The sequence below is a fragment of the Silurus meridionalis genome, chromosome 20, assembly GCF_014805685.1.
Source record: "Silurus meridionalis isolate SWU-2019-XX chromosome 20, ASM1480568v1, whole genome shotgun sequence".
Classification (NCBI taxonomy): domain Eukaryota; kingdom Metazoa; phylum Chordata; class Actinopteri; order Siluriformes; family Siluridae; genus Silurus; species Silurus meridionalis.
The window spans coordinates 15246671-15263844 of record NC_060903.1 but is presented as its reverse complement, the minus strand read 5'-3'; the positions used below and the strand labels follow the sequence as shown (position 1 = coordinate 15263844).

At 37.0% G+C, this 17174-nt stretch overlaps 1 protein-coding gene across 1 annotated transcript; it reads right to left on the bottom strand.

The window, feature by feature from the left end:
- Positions 1-501: 501 nt before the first annotated feature.
- On the bottom strand, positions 502-13703 carry LOC124402764 (galanin receptor type 1-like). Its single transcript, XM_046875979.1, has 3 exons — positions 12824-13703; positions 9931-9996; positions 502-2354 (listed from the first exon to the last, which is right to left on the bottom strand). The coding sequence occupies exons 1-3, from the start codon at positions 13538-13540 to the stop codon at positions 2037-2039; spliced, it is 1101 nt and encodes a 366-aa protein (XP_046731935.1). The 5' UTR covers positions 13541-13703; the 3' UTR covers positions 502-2036.
- Positions 13704-17174: the final 3471 nt, after the last annotated feature.

The following is a 17174-nucleotide window of genomic DNA, read 5'->3' as shown; positions in this document are numbered from 1 at the left end:
GTGAAAGATCTTGTGTGGTCTGCTATTGCATTCTAACCATATTGAAAACCTTTGGAATGAATGTGAATGCTGACTGCACCCCAGGCCTACTCACCTCACCTACATCAGTACCTGACATTACTGGTGACTGAATGAGCACAAATGTCCATAAGAACCCCTTGGAATCTAGTGGAACATCTTCCCAGAAGAGTGAAGCTTATTGTACATATACTTATTGTGGAGCTTATTGCACATGGGGATTAAATGTAGAATGGGATATTCAAAAACCACATACAATCTTACCAGTCAGGTGTCCACAAACTGTTGTGTATGATTTATCACAATGTGAGAATAAGACAGATTTCTGCTCCAATAAAATGATTGAGTGGAGCCATTGTTAATCCAGAAATTAGTAAATGATTGTGACAAATATACTGTAAATATTTGTGTTTCAATAACGAACAAAATAAGCCTAGTCTTCATAATAAGCAAGACACACAGACTTTAAATCTCACTTTATTAGTAATGTGTGTGCCTCATTTGAACACACACTTCATTGAGTTGTCCAGAAAATAAGCAACCTATGTATCGTTACAGTCGACGAGTGACTTAAACACAAAGTTTCACACGAGGTACTCCATGAAAAGAGGCACACATTTCCTCTTCATAATATACAACAGTGTCATAAGGTCATAAATAAAGTTACAATTCAACATATACACACATGAAACATGCACAGGGTTCATTGCACAAAAGTCGAGATTTACAGCACATATGCGCTGAAACATGCTGCACATAAATTGAAATTCTGAATAGAAAAAAAGATTTTGGAAAACAAATCTCCACATGAAAACAAATTAGAAAGAAGGATGATGTTAGGGTTCAGTAATTTAATATCCATGTAATGTCAAATGTAGTCCATGATTGATGGTTGCACTAGTTAGCATTCATTTTTAAGGCTAACCAGTGCAAAGTAGTTAACTGTTGATAAAAGCCAGGCTGGTGCTTCGTCTTGATTAGCTCTTGCATTGTGTAGGCTAGTTTTTGTTTTTTGCTAACTTTCTTCTGAATGTAAATGGATATATGTGCACATTTTGCATGTTCTCCGTGTGGGCTCCTCACCACACGGAATCTCTCCTTCCCCCTCAAGTCCAAAGACATGCATTGTAGGCTAATTTGGCACTTGATTCAGCCTAAGATAAACTCTAGATTCCTCCATGACCCTGTGTAGGATAAGTGGTATATAAACCAAATGAGACATAGCAAGAAATGACAACCTTGAGACTGCTAAAGGACATACCTATGTATAATTACCCAAAATAAGCTATACTCACTTTATAGTGTCATATTGTGGTCAAATTCATATAGAAGCTGGAAAGATTTTACACATGAAAAGAGATACAACCTAATATGAACATTTCAGAACATGACCAATTTATGCTTCTTGGCATTTTCAATACACACTTACATCAACCTTGGCAAGGAGATAAATAAGTAGAGATAAAACAAAATTGTCCGTCCATTCTTTCTCTCAGTGGTTCTGACATGGTAGTGCATTTTTGATTGAAAGACTGGACACATTGACTGTTTCTATGAAGAGAAGCACAGTGCAGGAGCTGCAAATGTCTAAGGTTTATGACAAGGCTTTCAAAAGCACACAATTGCTCTAAATGTCCTCAAACCAAAAGGTAACTCCAATACAAATCAAGGATTCAGAGCTTCATTTAAGCATCAATGTTCCCATTTTCTCTATTTTCAGTCCAAAAAAACCCAAATGTGCCTTTCACAAGGCTCACTGACCATCTTCTGGTTCTTATTCATCCACCCAGAATCATCTCTCATGCTCTAAATGGTTGTTTTTACAAGATTGGCATAGAAACCAAGCTGGGGATAATCACAACACATGAGGACAGGCAGGAAAAATAGGACAAATATAGTACACTGTATACACTGCATCAGGAAGGCTTTATATACATATAGAAGTTTAAGTCTTTCTTCACTTTATTAGACTTTATCATATTCCAAAATAATTTTTTTTTAAACACATTGTGTCCCTCTTAAAGACTGGTGCAGTTGGTGATCGGTGGCGTCTCGGCTTTGCTGCGTACTCCCTTAACATCGTTGGACGGCGACCCACCATTGCTTTGACACTTGAACACTTGCTTGTACGCCTTGCGGAAATTCTCTGAGAGGAACGCATAGATGATGGGGTTGACAGAAGAGTTGCTGTAGGCCAGGCAGTGCGCGATAACACGGAACATAAAAGACGCTTGGTTCAAGGGAAAAGAGCCGAACTCCACCCACAGATGAACGATGTGATGAGGGAGCCAGGAGAGGCAAAACACCACCACGACCACCAACACTGTCTGTGCTGTCTGGGGAAAAACACACACATACTCATAAATTAAAATACAGTACAAGACATATACTGACTAGCGCGGTTCTTACCATTGATCAGAACAAAGGTTTAGGGGTCAGGATAATGCCTGCTTGGTTAAATAATATCTAAAATAATATTTTATAACATTTTATAAAATATATAAAAATTAAATAAATACAATTAATTCAATATACTTTTTATTTTATTGAATTAATTGAGTAATCAATTAAATTGGCACAAATTAAATTAATTAAATAAAATTAAATATATGAAAAAATTCAATAGTTTACATTTGTTAGACCCCATTTGGGTAATACAAATTTGTATATATGTGTGTGTGTGTGTTTTACGTTTAATATAAAATTTTTTAAAGACTAAATGTTTTCACAAGTTTACTTTAACTTACTGGTGCCAATAGTGCTTCCACAAGCTACTGAATCATAAGGTGTACTCGAATCATAAAGTTTCTCACACATTGTTTCTCCAATCTGCCTTGATTTCTGTAAAAATAAATAATGACACTCTATGTCATGTGTTGTTCATTTGAGGTTGTGTTTAGCTCATTCCAAGACCTGCCTAAAGACCCGATGATTTCTATTATGTCCTGATATGTAAAACCATAGAATTAAAATGACAGTTTTAATAACATTTGTCTTTATGATCCTGTAATAATCCAACTATTTATATCTTGATCTTGGTTAAAATCAACTAAGAGAGCTTCAGAAACCCTGTCTGTGCTTGGGTGGTACCCAAAATCATCTACCAAACTGTGGTAAAATGTAGCATTATATTTGACAGCCACTGTATCTCTTCAAACATTTTAGAGAATTTCTCTTACCCCATTTTTTCCATTTTTTCATTTTCAATTCACATCTACTAGCCAGTTCTTCCATAACAGCTACCAATTGGGGAGGGTGAGGGCTTCCTCCAAATAGAACATTCAGGACACTGTGCCATTCGGTATATAGAAGAGATCACAGAAGGATATGATTGCCTAATGGCTATGGATCAAAGGCTATAATTGGCTAATGGCCATGTGGCACCACTTGAGAGGGAGAAAAAAGATTTAGTGTTGTTTTGTACCAACTTATTTACAAAAAGAAACTTGTTTTGAATGACAAAAGCATCCTGTCAAATTAAGAAAAAACATTGTGTCATTATAAGAGGTATGTTATAAAAACAACATAATTGATAATAGTCTTTGGTTGCCATGGAAATATGCAAACGTAGGAAAGGGAGAAAGAATAACGTGTGCTTTCTGAACAACATCAAGGCTTTTGCTTTTGCAAAAAGAGCAAAATCACAGAATCATGGAAAAGTAGCTGAATAAATGCCATTTTAATTAATCGGATTAGTCACAAATGGAGCTAACAAATAGTACATTATTACATTCATTTATATTTATTGGCCGCAAAATTTGCTACACAATTAGGTTCCAAATGTTTTTTTTTTTTATGGGTTTGGCTTAATGAAGGACTGGTTGGGATCAGAAAAAAAAAGTAAGCAAAAAAGTACTAAAGGGCTTAGACAATAAAGGGCTCCCAGAAAAAAAAGCCACCTGAAAGAAATTTTTTTATACACATGGAAAAAAAACCCTTGAAAAGTAAAATAGTGATAAAAGAATTTAAAAAAATGTATCCGCTGAGATTGCCCTTTATTGTATTGCCAGCTGAGGGGAAGCGAAAATGGGAAAATAAACCCCATAATAAACAGCAGTACATTTATAGCAGGACACATGAACACTGGATTGTCTAAATTTTGCTCAGTCAACAACCTTTCACAACATCAGTATAACAAATTCCCTATCACCATCCACTGTATAGGACTTTTCAGCACATTTGGCAGATGTACTCATTCTGAGCTACCCACAATTATCTCATTAATTCAAGAGTCTTGCTCGAGGGCCCAGCAGTGGCAGCTTGGTGGTGCTGGGAATTGAACTTATGTCCTTCAGACCAACATCTTAACCACTAAGTTATCACTTCCTACCACAGACAAGTGCCTGAGGAGAGCTAAAAAGAACATCAACAGCAGTATTCATACAGCACACTCGCTTTTTCAGCTGCTTTTATCTTGACGGCTTCTACTTAAAACCCCTCAGGATTTTGTGTATCTTTTGTTTTTTCTATGTTTCTTTTTGTTTATTCGATATAGTGTTCACATTTGTATATTGCAGAATCAGATTCAGGTTTATTGGCCAAGTAACACACGAGGAATTTGTGCGACAATATAGACAGTACGAGTATTAAATAGAGATACAGAGTATATGACATCAGTAATGTGTGAGAGTGCATGGTCGTGCAAGTAACAGTATTGTGCGTCAGGTATTATAAAGAGTTACTTCAGAACTTGTACAATGTACAGCAGCAATAGTGTGTGTAACATATACGGATGATGTGATGACTGACAGTTCTGATAATGCAGTACTTATAGATATGAAGCAGGGAATATAATTATGGTGAGTTTTTAATGAGGGTGATTGCCTGGGGGAAAGAAACTTGGGGAAAGAAACTTGGTACACAACAGGGTCATGTTGTGTAATACATGGAGCTCCCTGTTGAGCCACCATATGAATTTCAGTATGAAATTTCCCATGTGTCCCAGCTGTGCAAATGACAAAGCTTGGCGCATTGCCTCAGGAAAATAAAATGCTTTGGTGATCCAGTTGTTTTGTTAGGATCTGAGGAGTCTGACTGACGCCTGTCTAAGATATTGTTCCCTTTTTCTTTCGTTTCTCCTCTGTTTCTGAGAAGACTTTGTTTGACAGTATTTGACTTAATTTTGAGAAGAAGGTTGTGTCGATTTCTACCTTTGCCCCTGTGGATTTTTTTTGTTATATTGGCATTTTTTTCCTTTCTCTGTTTTCTGTGTAAGGATTTTCAGTAACAAAAACATGAACCTTTAAACATGTCTGAGTTTCTGCATTGTGGCACATCCTGAGAGGGTTCAGACATTCACCCTGGTTTGAGTCCTGACCTTGAACTTCAAAATTAACACCATGTAGGTCACATACAAAATACTGACCATACCTAAACTCATGTAAGTGAATTACTGATTCATCAGACACACAATGTGTGTGTGTGTGTATTCAGATAGGAGCTGTCGTTTCGTAACCGTGGCGATAGTGCCGTTTCCTCAGCTGTATTTAACGGCACTGTTCTCAGAAAGCGAACTGAGTAATGTCCATCTGAACGCTGCTTTTAACCTTCATCAGTCACACTGATAAGAGACAGGCTCCACTTTGCCCCGGCTCACGGTGGCCGCACACGACTAGACCGTGGCAAATCCGGCACATGCCTTAATAAACAAACCCAAAAGAGACGCTTCATCATACTGTGTCATTATCTTATGTAACCATTTAGAGCAGCACTTTATCATGTTAATGTGAGCAGCTTTGCTGTTTGGTTTCATATCAGACAGTGTTTGGATCTGTCGCGTTCTGCCTGTTAAATCAACACTGTAAATGGAAAACCGCTTTGAGCATCATAATTAATATGATTATATCCATGTTTAGAGAAGAAAGAAAGTTCTGTAAAGAATTAGGAAATTGGATTTTCACACTTTCACAGTAACAAAAAATCTGATTCGTTTCAGTGTAGACAGATCCAACAAATTGTAGTAATATGTCAGGATTTGTCTAAACTTTATTTCACGCGCATGAAATAGCAGAATCTAAAGAACTATATTTCTTGCACTCTGGCCCTTGGCTTGCTCTTTATGGATGTATATCTTCAGCCTATTTATTTCTGTTAAAGCTGTCTTTTGACAAGGTCCATTTTTAAAAGAGATATACTAAAAAAATTACATTTGTTTTGGATTAAATAAGCAGAAATAGAGTTCATTTCTAGGGTGCATGACAGTTTGCGCAGTCAGCTGATTATGCGGCTTTTTTTGATACTTGTAATTTATTCCACAAAATCAATTCGCTTTAAAAAATGGAAAATTAATGCTAAAGATTTAACGTTATCGTTGAAATACACCTGTACTGAGCATAGTAACCTGAGTCTGTACTGAGCCCTGGTAGTACATTCATGCCAGCTTCATTTTGAGTGTTTTATCTTACGGTTATTTTACAATCCCAACATCAAGACTGTATATAAATATTAGGAAATATTGAAGTAACCCAGAGTATACCTAAATGTTGTTAACCAGAGCCCTAAAATGATTTAAGCCCCTCATATTGTGACAAAAAAGACAAGAAGACGAGAATGATAAAGGCCAAAATGATTCATGTATAACAACATACATGTGCAAAAATGTTCTCTAGATTTTGGAGGGTAATGAACCAAATAGCAAATAGATCAATTCTTCGGAAATAATATATAGACAAGGCAACAGTGTTCGGTTATGCAATGTTAGCTAAAGTTAAATTATATCAACTAGTTCCCAAATTTACATCCTAAAACTGTACGCATTCTGAAAGTACCCTAAATTTTAAAAAGATGTTTCATGAGCAGATCAATTTTAATTATAAATCTTGGAAACTTTATGCATGAAGTGAATTGTGTGATACTTGGAAAGTTAAAAGTAAAAATGTTTTTAAAGGTGTTATCATTCATTTATAAGATGTTATAAGGAATTATAAGATGTAATGACAATATAATTACATGCTACCTATTTTTTACTATTAACATTACTTCTAATGAAACAGGAAATTAGACCAGAGATTCCCAACATAACACAACCCAATACAGGTCATAGAAGAGTTGCTACCAAATCATTATATAGATCATATATTTATATCTTTGTCAGTTTCCGATGTTACCTCAACACTTGTTTGTTGTTTATGTCTCTAAGGAGGATACAAGTCCTTGTTCCTATACAGACTTGTTCATTGCAGATGCTACACAAAAATTTAAAGAAAATGTGATCGAGGGCAGTCCTTTGAAACAGGGCATTTTGCAAATACAAATTACAAATCCTTTTCTCACCTAAGGGATTGGTGTAATTTCCATGACATTAGGTATATGTTTATAATTTACTGATTATATTTAAATAGCAGAGTTCTAAGGGTGCGCTTGGGAAAAATACTTCACTGAAAAAATGTATTTAATTAAAAATTTGATGGCTTACTATGCCATGTAGTGTGTGTGTGCTTATGACAGAATGCTGGTATTCAGCGTATTAAAGTTGCTGCAAAATTTATGCATGCTAACTTTTTTCAGTAACTATTTTTAGGTGAACTGAGTTGGAAAAGAACAATGGGATTAAATCCAGGACTTCTGCCTGAGGAGAGTATAACAATTTAAAAATAAAATACAGTCTAAATTTAAGTTTAGACCGCACAAACAGCCCTAGAATCTAAAATATGCTTGTTTTTTCTCCTTAAAAAAGAAAACCCAAGGCGATTTGTCTAAGACTTGTTCGCATTTCCAGTAATAATACTAGGCTTGCAGTTTGAGATATTTTTTTTTTTTACTACATTTGGTCCATGAATATTGAATCCATGATGAATCCTCAGCTTGCCTATTTATTCTCACTCTTACCACTTGGTCTTTTTCACTCGTTTCAGTCTACAGTATTGATTTCTATTCAGATTTGGATATAAAGATTTCAAAAAGCTTATGTTTCATTTGTAGCTAGAAAAGATCAGGTTTCTGCAGCACCTTAATGGCCGTATCCTTGCTATGGAAAAAAAAAAAAGAAGCATATCTTCATTTTTTTTTTTGACCCAATACTCATTGCTTCACATATCTGCAAGGTGTGTTTTCTTTTCCATCTCTTTTTGAACCAAATCTGATTGACCTGCTTTTTCCAGCCAGGTACAAATTTTGTATCGGTTGATACATCATTATTGTCCACTTCCACTAACACACACAGACTCTCCACCTGGATCTAAATATTTGCCTGACTGACGAGGAGTGTCTCAAGGGTTCATGGGTCTTCTATTTGTGCCCCACACACATTTTCTTGCAATTTAAAATGGTACAAAGACTTCAGGCCATGTTGGTAATTGTGTACTCCTCTACTGACCCCAATTTGTTTGTCCATTTATTTATATGTTTTGGTTTTTCCCAGTCTGTTTGTTGACTAGTCAATAATTTCTGTCACTTATTCGAAAACAATTATTGGGAAAAAAAAATCACCCATACCCTCCAACAGCCGTGTTTCAAAAAGTAATACCAACTGTATTGCTTGTACGTCTCTCTTGGTACACTGATTAATTCTGTTCAATTGGAAACAGGCTTCGCCCCTTACTGTGGGCTTGAGATGTGCTCCAGATTGTAACTCTGGAAAAAAGAATTGACACAGATACCTGATTTTGTTCCTGCTTTTTCTATGTTGTTTTCCATCTTTTTTTTTTTCTTTTTTCCCTAAGAAATATGTCTGTAAAATTAACTATGAAATTTTGTACAACCAAAATCAGATTTTTGTAAAGAGAAAAACTATTAAAACTGTGTTCGATTTACAGAATTTAAAAATCACATTGTAAAGTACTAAACCAAACAAATCAGCAGTTTTTACAAAAAGTTTTTTGTCAAATTTACCGATTCAGTAATTCAGAAAGCAGTAGAATGCAGTTTACAATTACAAAATGACTGTTAAAATAAAGTATTACATTTAAAAAACATTTTTTTTTACAGATAACAATATGTGCAAGTACAGCTACACTGTGTTAAGATGAATAGTTTAAAAAACAGGTGACTTTTTGGCTTTTTTGTGTAAAAAAAAAAAATTATATATGAACTAGTGGTGACTTGCATATATTTTATTCATGTTTTTATGTTTATGTTTGTCTTGCAAATAGTCACAAGTCATTTGTTTCATAGCGTGGATGTTCATCAGTCTGCCATTTCGTATAGTCAATTGTAAATAAAATAAAAAAACGTAGCTGTTGTTATAGAAATATTCATAAAGCCTTAAGGCCATTGATAATTGCATGAATGTACATATGGCTTTGAACAAACCATATCTAATGTAGTGTTGTTTTCTTGCTGCTATCAAAAGTTTCATGAAGGATTTTTAGCTTCATTGCCATCATGGCTTTGGGTAAATGAAATTTTTTTTTTGCCTTGAGGAGGACAAACCCTGATTCATCTGTCAACCATTGCACATCACATACATTTACTGTAGGTCCTTAGACATTACCATGAAGTTAAATGACCTGTGTTTGAAGAACATCTTGATTTTCCAGCCTCAGGCTTGTTGCACACCAGTCACTGGAACATTACTTAACCAAGTAGACTACAAGGTGCTTAATCAACATCAGCAATCTACCACTGGCTACAGTTCATTTTTTACATTTATACCACATCTGCAGTATATTGTCAACTAAATGATATATGGCATTCAATATCTACTAAAAAAAACTGTAACTTATATCCACACTAGTCACAGCAGGTCTCAGGAAGGGGCCCACTGCCAGGCCTAACAGAACATAATTGAATTTTTAAAGTGAGAGCAGTGGGTAAGGAAAAAACGTTATTTAATAAATCCCGGCTGGAAAAATCCTTTGGGGCTTACAGCCTGAAGTTGCAGCCCTAATGATTCCATTTGCAGTTCAGTCTGTGATCTGTGATGCTAAAGGACATTATTCAAACTTTAAAGAGGAAATAAAAAAAGATGCTTACCTTCTTTTTAGATGCCTCTGATTTTTTTGACATATTCTTCAGCTTTTTATGTAAGTGGTTTAAAACCTGCAAAATGAGCAGACAACAATCACAGCTTTTACATCAACCTGCTTTAACAAACTGCAGAGCAAATGAAGAGGATGAAGTAAGTGAATGTAATCTATCTATTCATCCAGCCTTCTATGCATCTTTCTGATGCATTCCAGTTCCTTAGTAGCATCATACATAACACCAGTAAAAGAGAGACCCAGCTTTAGAGAAAAGTTGTGCCTCACAGTTCACGCTTGAGGTGCACACTTTTATAGGAGCAGACTGAGGACACTGATCTCTATTTAGTCACTTGCTAGTCTTGTACCTTTGCTTAGTCCCCATTTAACAGGTATCCTTACTTACTAGTACACTGACTGTACTGTACTGTCAATAGTGCACTTACTGTGGTATACTGATTGCATTGTACTGACTAGTATACTGATTTTATTGTACTGACTGTATTTTATTGACCCCAGTGTACTGACTGCATTGTACTGGCTGTAATGTGCTAACGGTATTTTAGAGACTGCATTAAACTGGCTGTAGTGTACTGACTATAGTCTACTGACTGTATTGTACTGACTGCTATGTTCTGACAGTGGTGCACTGACTGTAGTTTACTGACTGTAGTTTACCTACTGTAGTGTACTGACTGTATTTTTCTGACATTTGTGTACTGACTGTAGTGTACTGACTGTAGTGTCCTGATAGTATTTTACTGGCTTTAGTGTACTGACTGTAGTACTGTATACTTATAGTATTGTACTGGCTGTAGTGTACTGACTGTAGTTTACTGACTGTAGTGCATCTAATGTAGTATATTGACTAAATTGTGCAGCCTGTAGTGTACTTACTGTAGTGTACTGGTGGTATTATAAAGACTGCAGTGTACTGACTGTAGTTCACCTTTTGTAGTATACTAACAGTATTGTACTGACCTTATTGTACTGATAGTATTATATTGGCTCTCGTGCACTGGCTCTAGTGTACTGACTGTAGTGTACTGACTGTATTGTACCGGCTGTATTATACTGACTGTAGTTCACCTACTGTAGGATACTGATTGTATTGTACTGACTGTATTTTACTGACTGTATTGTCCTGTCTGTAGTGTACTGACTGTATTGTACTGGCTCTATTATACTGACTGTAGTTCACCTACTGTAGAATACTGATTTTATTGTACTGACTGTATTGTCCTGGCTCTAGTGTACTGACAGTATTGTACTGACAGTATTATACTGACTGTAGTGTACTGACTGTATTGTACTGGCTCTATTATACTGACTGTAGAGTACTGACTGTAGTTCACCTACTGTAGAATACTGATTTTATTGTACTGACTGTATTGTCCTGGCTCTAGTGTACTGACAGTATTGTACCGGCTGTATTATACTGACTGTAGTTCACCTACTGTAGGATACTGATTGTATTGTACTGACTGTATTTTACTGACTGTATTGTCCTGTCTGTAGTGTACTGACTGTATTGTCCTGGCTCTATTATACTGACTGTAGAGTACTGACTGTAGTTCACCTACTGTAGGATACTGATTGTATTGTACTGACTGTATTTTACTGACTGTATTGTCCTGTCTGTAGTGTACTGACTGTAGTGTACTGACTGTATTGTACTGGCTCTATTATACTGACTGTAGAGTACTGACTGTAGTTCACCTACTGTAGAATACTGATTTTATTGTACTGACTGTATTGTCCTGGCTCTTGTGTACTGACAGTATTGTACTGGCTGTATTATACTGACTGTAGTTCACCTACAGTAGTATACTGATTGTATTGTACTGACTGTATTTTATCGACATTTGTGTACTGACTGTAGTGTCCTGACAGTATTTTACTGGCTGTAGTGTACTGACTGTAATATATAGGATGTAGTGTACTGACTGCATTGTACTGTCTGTAGTGTACTGACTGCATTGTACAGACCGTAGTGTAGTGATTGTATTTTACTGGCTGTATTACACCAACTGTAGTGTACTGACTGTAGTTCACCAACTGTAGTATACTGAAAAACATGTTAGTCCTCCTGTAATCCAGCTAACAGTAGACAGAGGCCACCACGAAACCCCTGCTGATGACTCATGCTGGTTCATTCTCAGAGCAGCAGTGACAGTGACATGCTAGTGTATATATGTGTGTGTGTGTGTGTGTGTGTGTGTGTGTGTGTGTGTGTGTGTGTGTGTGTTTGTGGCACGTATGTGAAACACCTGAAACATTCGATTATGATGTATTTGTTTAGTTTTTCTTTAGTTTTTCTCCCCTCCATTTCAATCCTTTTCTTACTTTCTTTTACTCAAATTCCTTTTCTATTTATTACTCAAACAATTCTTCTCGGTTTTTCTATTTTGTTGTCACTTGTTTTTCTTTCTTTCTTTCTTTCTTTCTTTCTTTCTTTCTTTCTTTCTTTCTTTCTTTCTTTCTGTTTTTCCTTTGAATTTTTTTCTTACTTTATTTATATAAGTAAACAAAGAAAAATTATGTATTTATGTATATACATACATTTTCTGTTCTGGTTTTGTTTGGATCTCTCTTTTTTTTTTTTTTTACTCAGTTTCAAAGGTCCTTTTTTTCTCTTTTTTAAAAAAAAATTTGCTTTTGTTACATTGCATTATTTTCTTTCCTTTTTCTTTTATATAAATATATATACACACACACACACACACACACACACACACACACATATATATATATATATATATATATATATATATATATATATATATATATATATATATATATAAAATTTATTTTTCACTTTTACTTTTAATTTTTTTCTATTCTCTTCATTATTCTCTCTTTAGATTAGTTTGATAATGATGATGATGATGATGATGATCACTCACGCTGGCGTAGCAGAAGCAGATGAGCAGCAGCGGCAGAAGGTAGCCGAAAACGAACGTGCACACCACGTAGATCTTCCGGTCCCGCGCGCTCGGCCACAGTTCCCAGCAGTACGTGGCGTTCTCCTCGCGCCTGATGATGTTCTGGTGGTGCGCCACGGGTGCCGCCATGGCCAGCGAAAGCGCCCAAATCACAGCGATGGCGCGCACGGCGTGCCGCGCCACGCGCACCCCGGAGCACCTGCGCGAGTGGACGATGGCAACGTAGCGGTCCACGGACATGGCAGAGAGCGTGAAGATGCTCACGAGCATGGAGACGGTGAAGAAGTAGTGCGTAAACTTGCAAAGGAACGCGCCCAGCACCCAGGTGGGCAGCACGTACACGGTGGCCTGGAAGGGCACGCAGAAGAGCAGGTAGGACAGGTCAGCCACGCTCAGATTCAGGATAAAGATGTTGGTGGTGCCGCGCGGAGCTCCGGGACGTCTGCGCGCGAGCACCGCAATCACCACCGAGTTGCCCAAAACCCCCAACGCGAAGATGAGCGCGAACGCGAGCAGCGCGACCACGTTGTCCACGCCGATGTCGAGTTCCAGGTTCCCCGGTGCCGCCGCGTCCTGCGTCCCGTTCTCACACCATCCCGCGCTGGGCTCGTTCACACCAGAGCGGTTCATCCCTTCCTTTAGATCCATAAGGTTTCCCAGGTCCCACAAACACTGCATGAAACACGACGGCGTCACACAAGCTCCCACACACACAAACACACAAACACACTCTCTGTGCGCACTTCCCAAATAACTCGGTGCGCGCAAAGCTGGTTATGTGCTCATTTCGGCTCCAGAGTGTCTCAGCGCGCGAAACTCTCTCTCTCTCTCTCTCTCTCTCTCTCTCTCTCTCTCTCTCTCTCTTACTCACTCACTCACACACACACACAGACACGCACGCACGTTCTTGCTCTCTCTTTCACACACACACGTTCTCTCCTAACCATAAAAGTCTTTTCTGTAAGCAATTTAAAAAACTTTTTACCTTTACAATCCTTTATTTGATAAGTCATATTAAATGCCAGATGGTATCAGGTTGGCTTGTTAATTAAATAAATAGATAAATAAATACAATTATAAATAGATATAAATTCAACCAGCCAATGACAGTTAATGATTGCAGTTCTTCCTCTTTTCCAGAACACAGAGCTTCTCTACAACACCACACAGCCTCATAAACATTTAAAATCAACCAAAATCCTTGATTTCGTTTGTCTGGAACGTTTTTGTCACTTTGTTTTGTCTGCTCAGGTATATGGTCATTTTAGCCTGCCCAAAAAAAGAATTAATTAGTTGGCACATATACCTGTTCCTCCTGACATACTTAAAAACCAAAACTCAAACATTGAAAAGTAAACTTCACATTAAATGAATTGAAAATACATTCTAAAAACTCAAACAGTTTCTCTCTGTGAATGGAACAGACAGTCTTGTAAAATATCATGGTTTAAAATACAAATAAAAGAGTTCACAGAGATAATACAATGTAAAATCCTCCACTGGAGGTCGGCAGCCTTTTTTGGGTTGACGGTGGTTTGTACACTGCCTCCACTCTTGTTTAATATCATAATTAAAACCAAGAACATTTCTCCACTTTTTAGTCAAGTCAAGTCAAGTCAAGTTTATTTCTATAGCGCTTTTCACAACAGACATTGTCTCAAAGCAGCTTTACAGAAATCAACCGTTAAGGTGAATGATGTGTATTTATCCCTGATGAGCAGCCATGGAGACTGTGACAAGGAAAAACTCCCTTAGATGTTATGAGGAAGAAACCTTGCGAGGAACCAGACTCAAAAGGGGAATCCATCCTCATTTGGGTGACATCAAGAGTTTGATTATAGTCTTTAAACAATACAGAACACTGGAGAGTGAGAACTAACATGAGCACTGGAATGTAATAATTTAAGTAATGTTCTTTCTATAGTCTTATACAGTCATTGGGGTTATAAAACTAGGAGCTACTGAGCAATTCATAAAACATCTGCAATCATCACAGATCCAACACCAGCTTCTCCATGCCAGAACCTGTTTACTCAGTTACTCCCACTCAGTTTGTTCTTGTTTATAAAACCCAGGCCCTGTAGAGCATCTTCCCGATACTGTCCCAAAGATCATCTCCGCTTCACCCCTGCATTCCAATAGGGGAGGTCAGGAGCAATATGCTTGGTAAAATGTTCTTCCTCTGCAGGACTGGTCTTGGCAATTTTCTAGTCCTTCAGCTGAATGCTGGACCTTCAGCGATGTTGGAGCTGGTTAGCGATGCGCAGGGACCGGAGTCCATATATATATAAATGTACGCTGAAAGGTAAAGTAAAGCATTAGAGTGTGGAATATTAAAACCAAAGAGATGATTTTTTAAGTTGAATAAAAGAGGCTCAATTGCTAGCGTGTACAGCATTCCTGACAGTGAACAGTGGACTTTCAGTACACTCTCAAGTTCACTGTACAGCACCTTGATCATGGCTTTAAAAACATGGTTGAACCCAAAATTTTCCAGCACCTTCCACAAGTATTCATGCTCAACCCAGTCAAAAGCCTTTTCCTGGTATAGGAAAATCAGACCAGTCTTTAAGCCCAATAGCCTGGAGACATCCAAAATGTCAAGGTGACCACCCCCATGCTTTGGAGATTTTCATGAAGTGCATCTAGTGACAGCTCTCTGTCTATCTCTCTGGCTCTGTGAGCTTAGGCAGGTCTTTGAGGAAGCTCTCCTCAACTACCTGTGCTCCTGAACTCTCGCATGCTATACAGCTTTGAGTTGTGAATTTCAGTAGGCTCTGCCACGAGATCTACTGATTCTGTTCACACAGCATGCATAAATCTTTTCTGTCCATTCTTTTGTTCTGAACTAAAGAAGAACTTAGAAGAAACATCCATCTCATTGACGCTTTTAAAGCGTGAGCAGATCAGCACCCCACACACACACACACACACACACACACACACACACACACACACTAAAAACAATAGCCTTTTACCTTTAAGTACGTTTCCTTGTTAATTACAGTGAAAAACTGTAATTTGAGTTTACAGTAGGCACCAAAACTGGAGATTTGAATAAAAAAGCCCTGGAAAAGACTAAGTGATTTTCAACTTTTTCAACAATTCTTGTGTCCTGTGTTTTCTTTTAGGGGGCCAATATTTCCCAGGAATTGAAATGTATCCTGGGAGAGATTGCTTTGACGGTGGTATTAGCAAAAAATCTTTCGAAAGATTATTATTTTCTTTAGATAAAGAGATAAAGAAGTTCAAACACCAGGCAGATAGACGGACTAAAGCACCGCTGCACTGCTCGTTTTTTGTTACAGGTGAACCAAAAATCAAAATCAGAATACTTTATTGAGCCCACAAGGAAAATGTTTAAAACGATTTAGTGGAATACACTCGAATAAGGAGTCCTATTACAAAAAATATGTTAACATATTAATTATGAATTAAGAATGAATATGCAAGTTTTTTCTGTGAATTTGTCCTGCAAGAACACCACAGAATGCCCATTAGCACTTTATTACTCTAGCTTCAGTTACATTTTCAGTTAAATGTCATGTAACCATAAATGTAAGAAAGAGGAATAAAATATCCAGAAGTGCCCCTGTAGCAGGGCTTTATTATTATTATCTCAGTTAACAACTCATAACTCATGTTTTTTTTGCATCCGTGTCTGTAAATGTCTTCACAAAATCATCAAAGGCAGCAATAAATAACTCCAGTGGCAGCATGGGGAAGTGTTCACTGGTTCACTGAGATAACACTCGTTCTTAGTTATATATAAACTTAAAAATTCTGTATAGTTTATTGCTAAAATCCTTGTCTGATATACTGTACAGTAGATATTCACAAGAGTTTTGTATATTGTATGTCAAAAAGATGGGAAACAGCAAGTTTTCTATAGTTTACGAGAGACACGTTCATGCTCCTTTCGTTTATATGCAACAAATTTGGTCATTTAATAGTCATTTAATAGTATGAAGATTAACTTTGACCAAACAAATATATATATATATATATATATATATATATATATATATATATATATATATATGTATGAGATGTTACACTTTATTTTCTTCCCTTAGAATCCAGATAGTTTGTTTCTCCAAACATTTAGCTGAAATACTTTGACATGCTTTTTGTAAGACTCTCCAAAAGTGTTCTTTACTAGTTGGAGATTTTTTTCTGAAGGTCATCTCTTAGCAGTTCAATAGAATTTAGGTGTGGTGATTGGGCAGACCATTCAATGATAGATGACACTTCAGACGACTGTTAGCTCTTGCTCAAAAGTCTCCCGTTTCTGTTTTCGCCTCTTCCGTGT

Coding starts and splice junctions, on each gene's coding strand:
- LOC124402764 (XM_046875979.1), bottom strand. CDS start 13,540: ATGCAGTGTTTGTGGGACCTGGGAAACCTTATGGATCTAAAGGAAGGG. Junction 9,997..12,823: donor TCTGCTTCTGCTACGCCAGC/GTGAGTGATCAT, acceptor CTCATTTTGCAG/GTTTTAAACCACTTACATAA. Junction 2,355..9,930: donor CAGAGGCATCTAAAAAGAAG/GTAAGCATCTTT, acceptor GTTTTTCCCCAG/ACAGCACAGACAGTGTTGGT.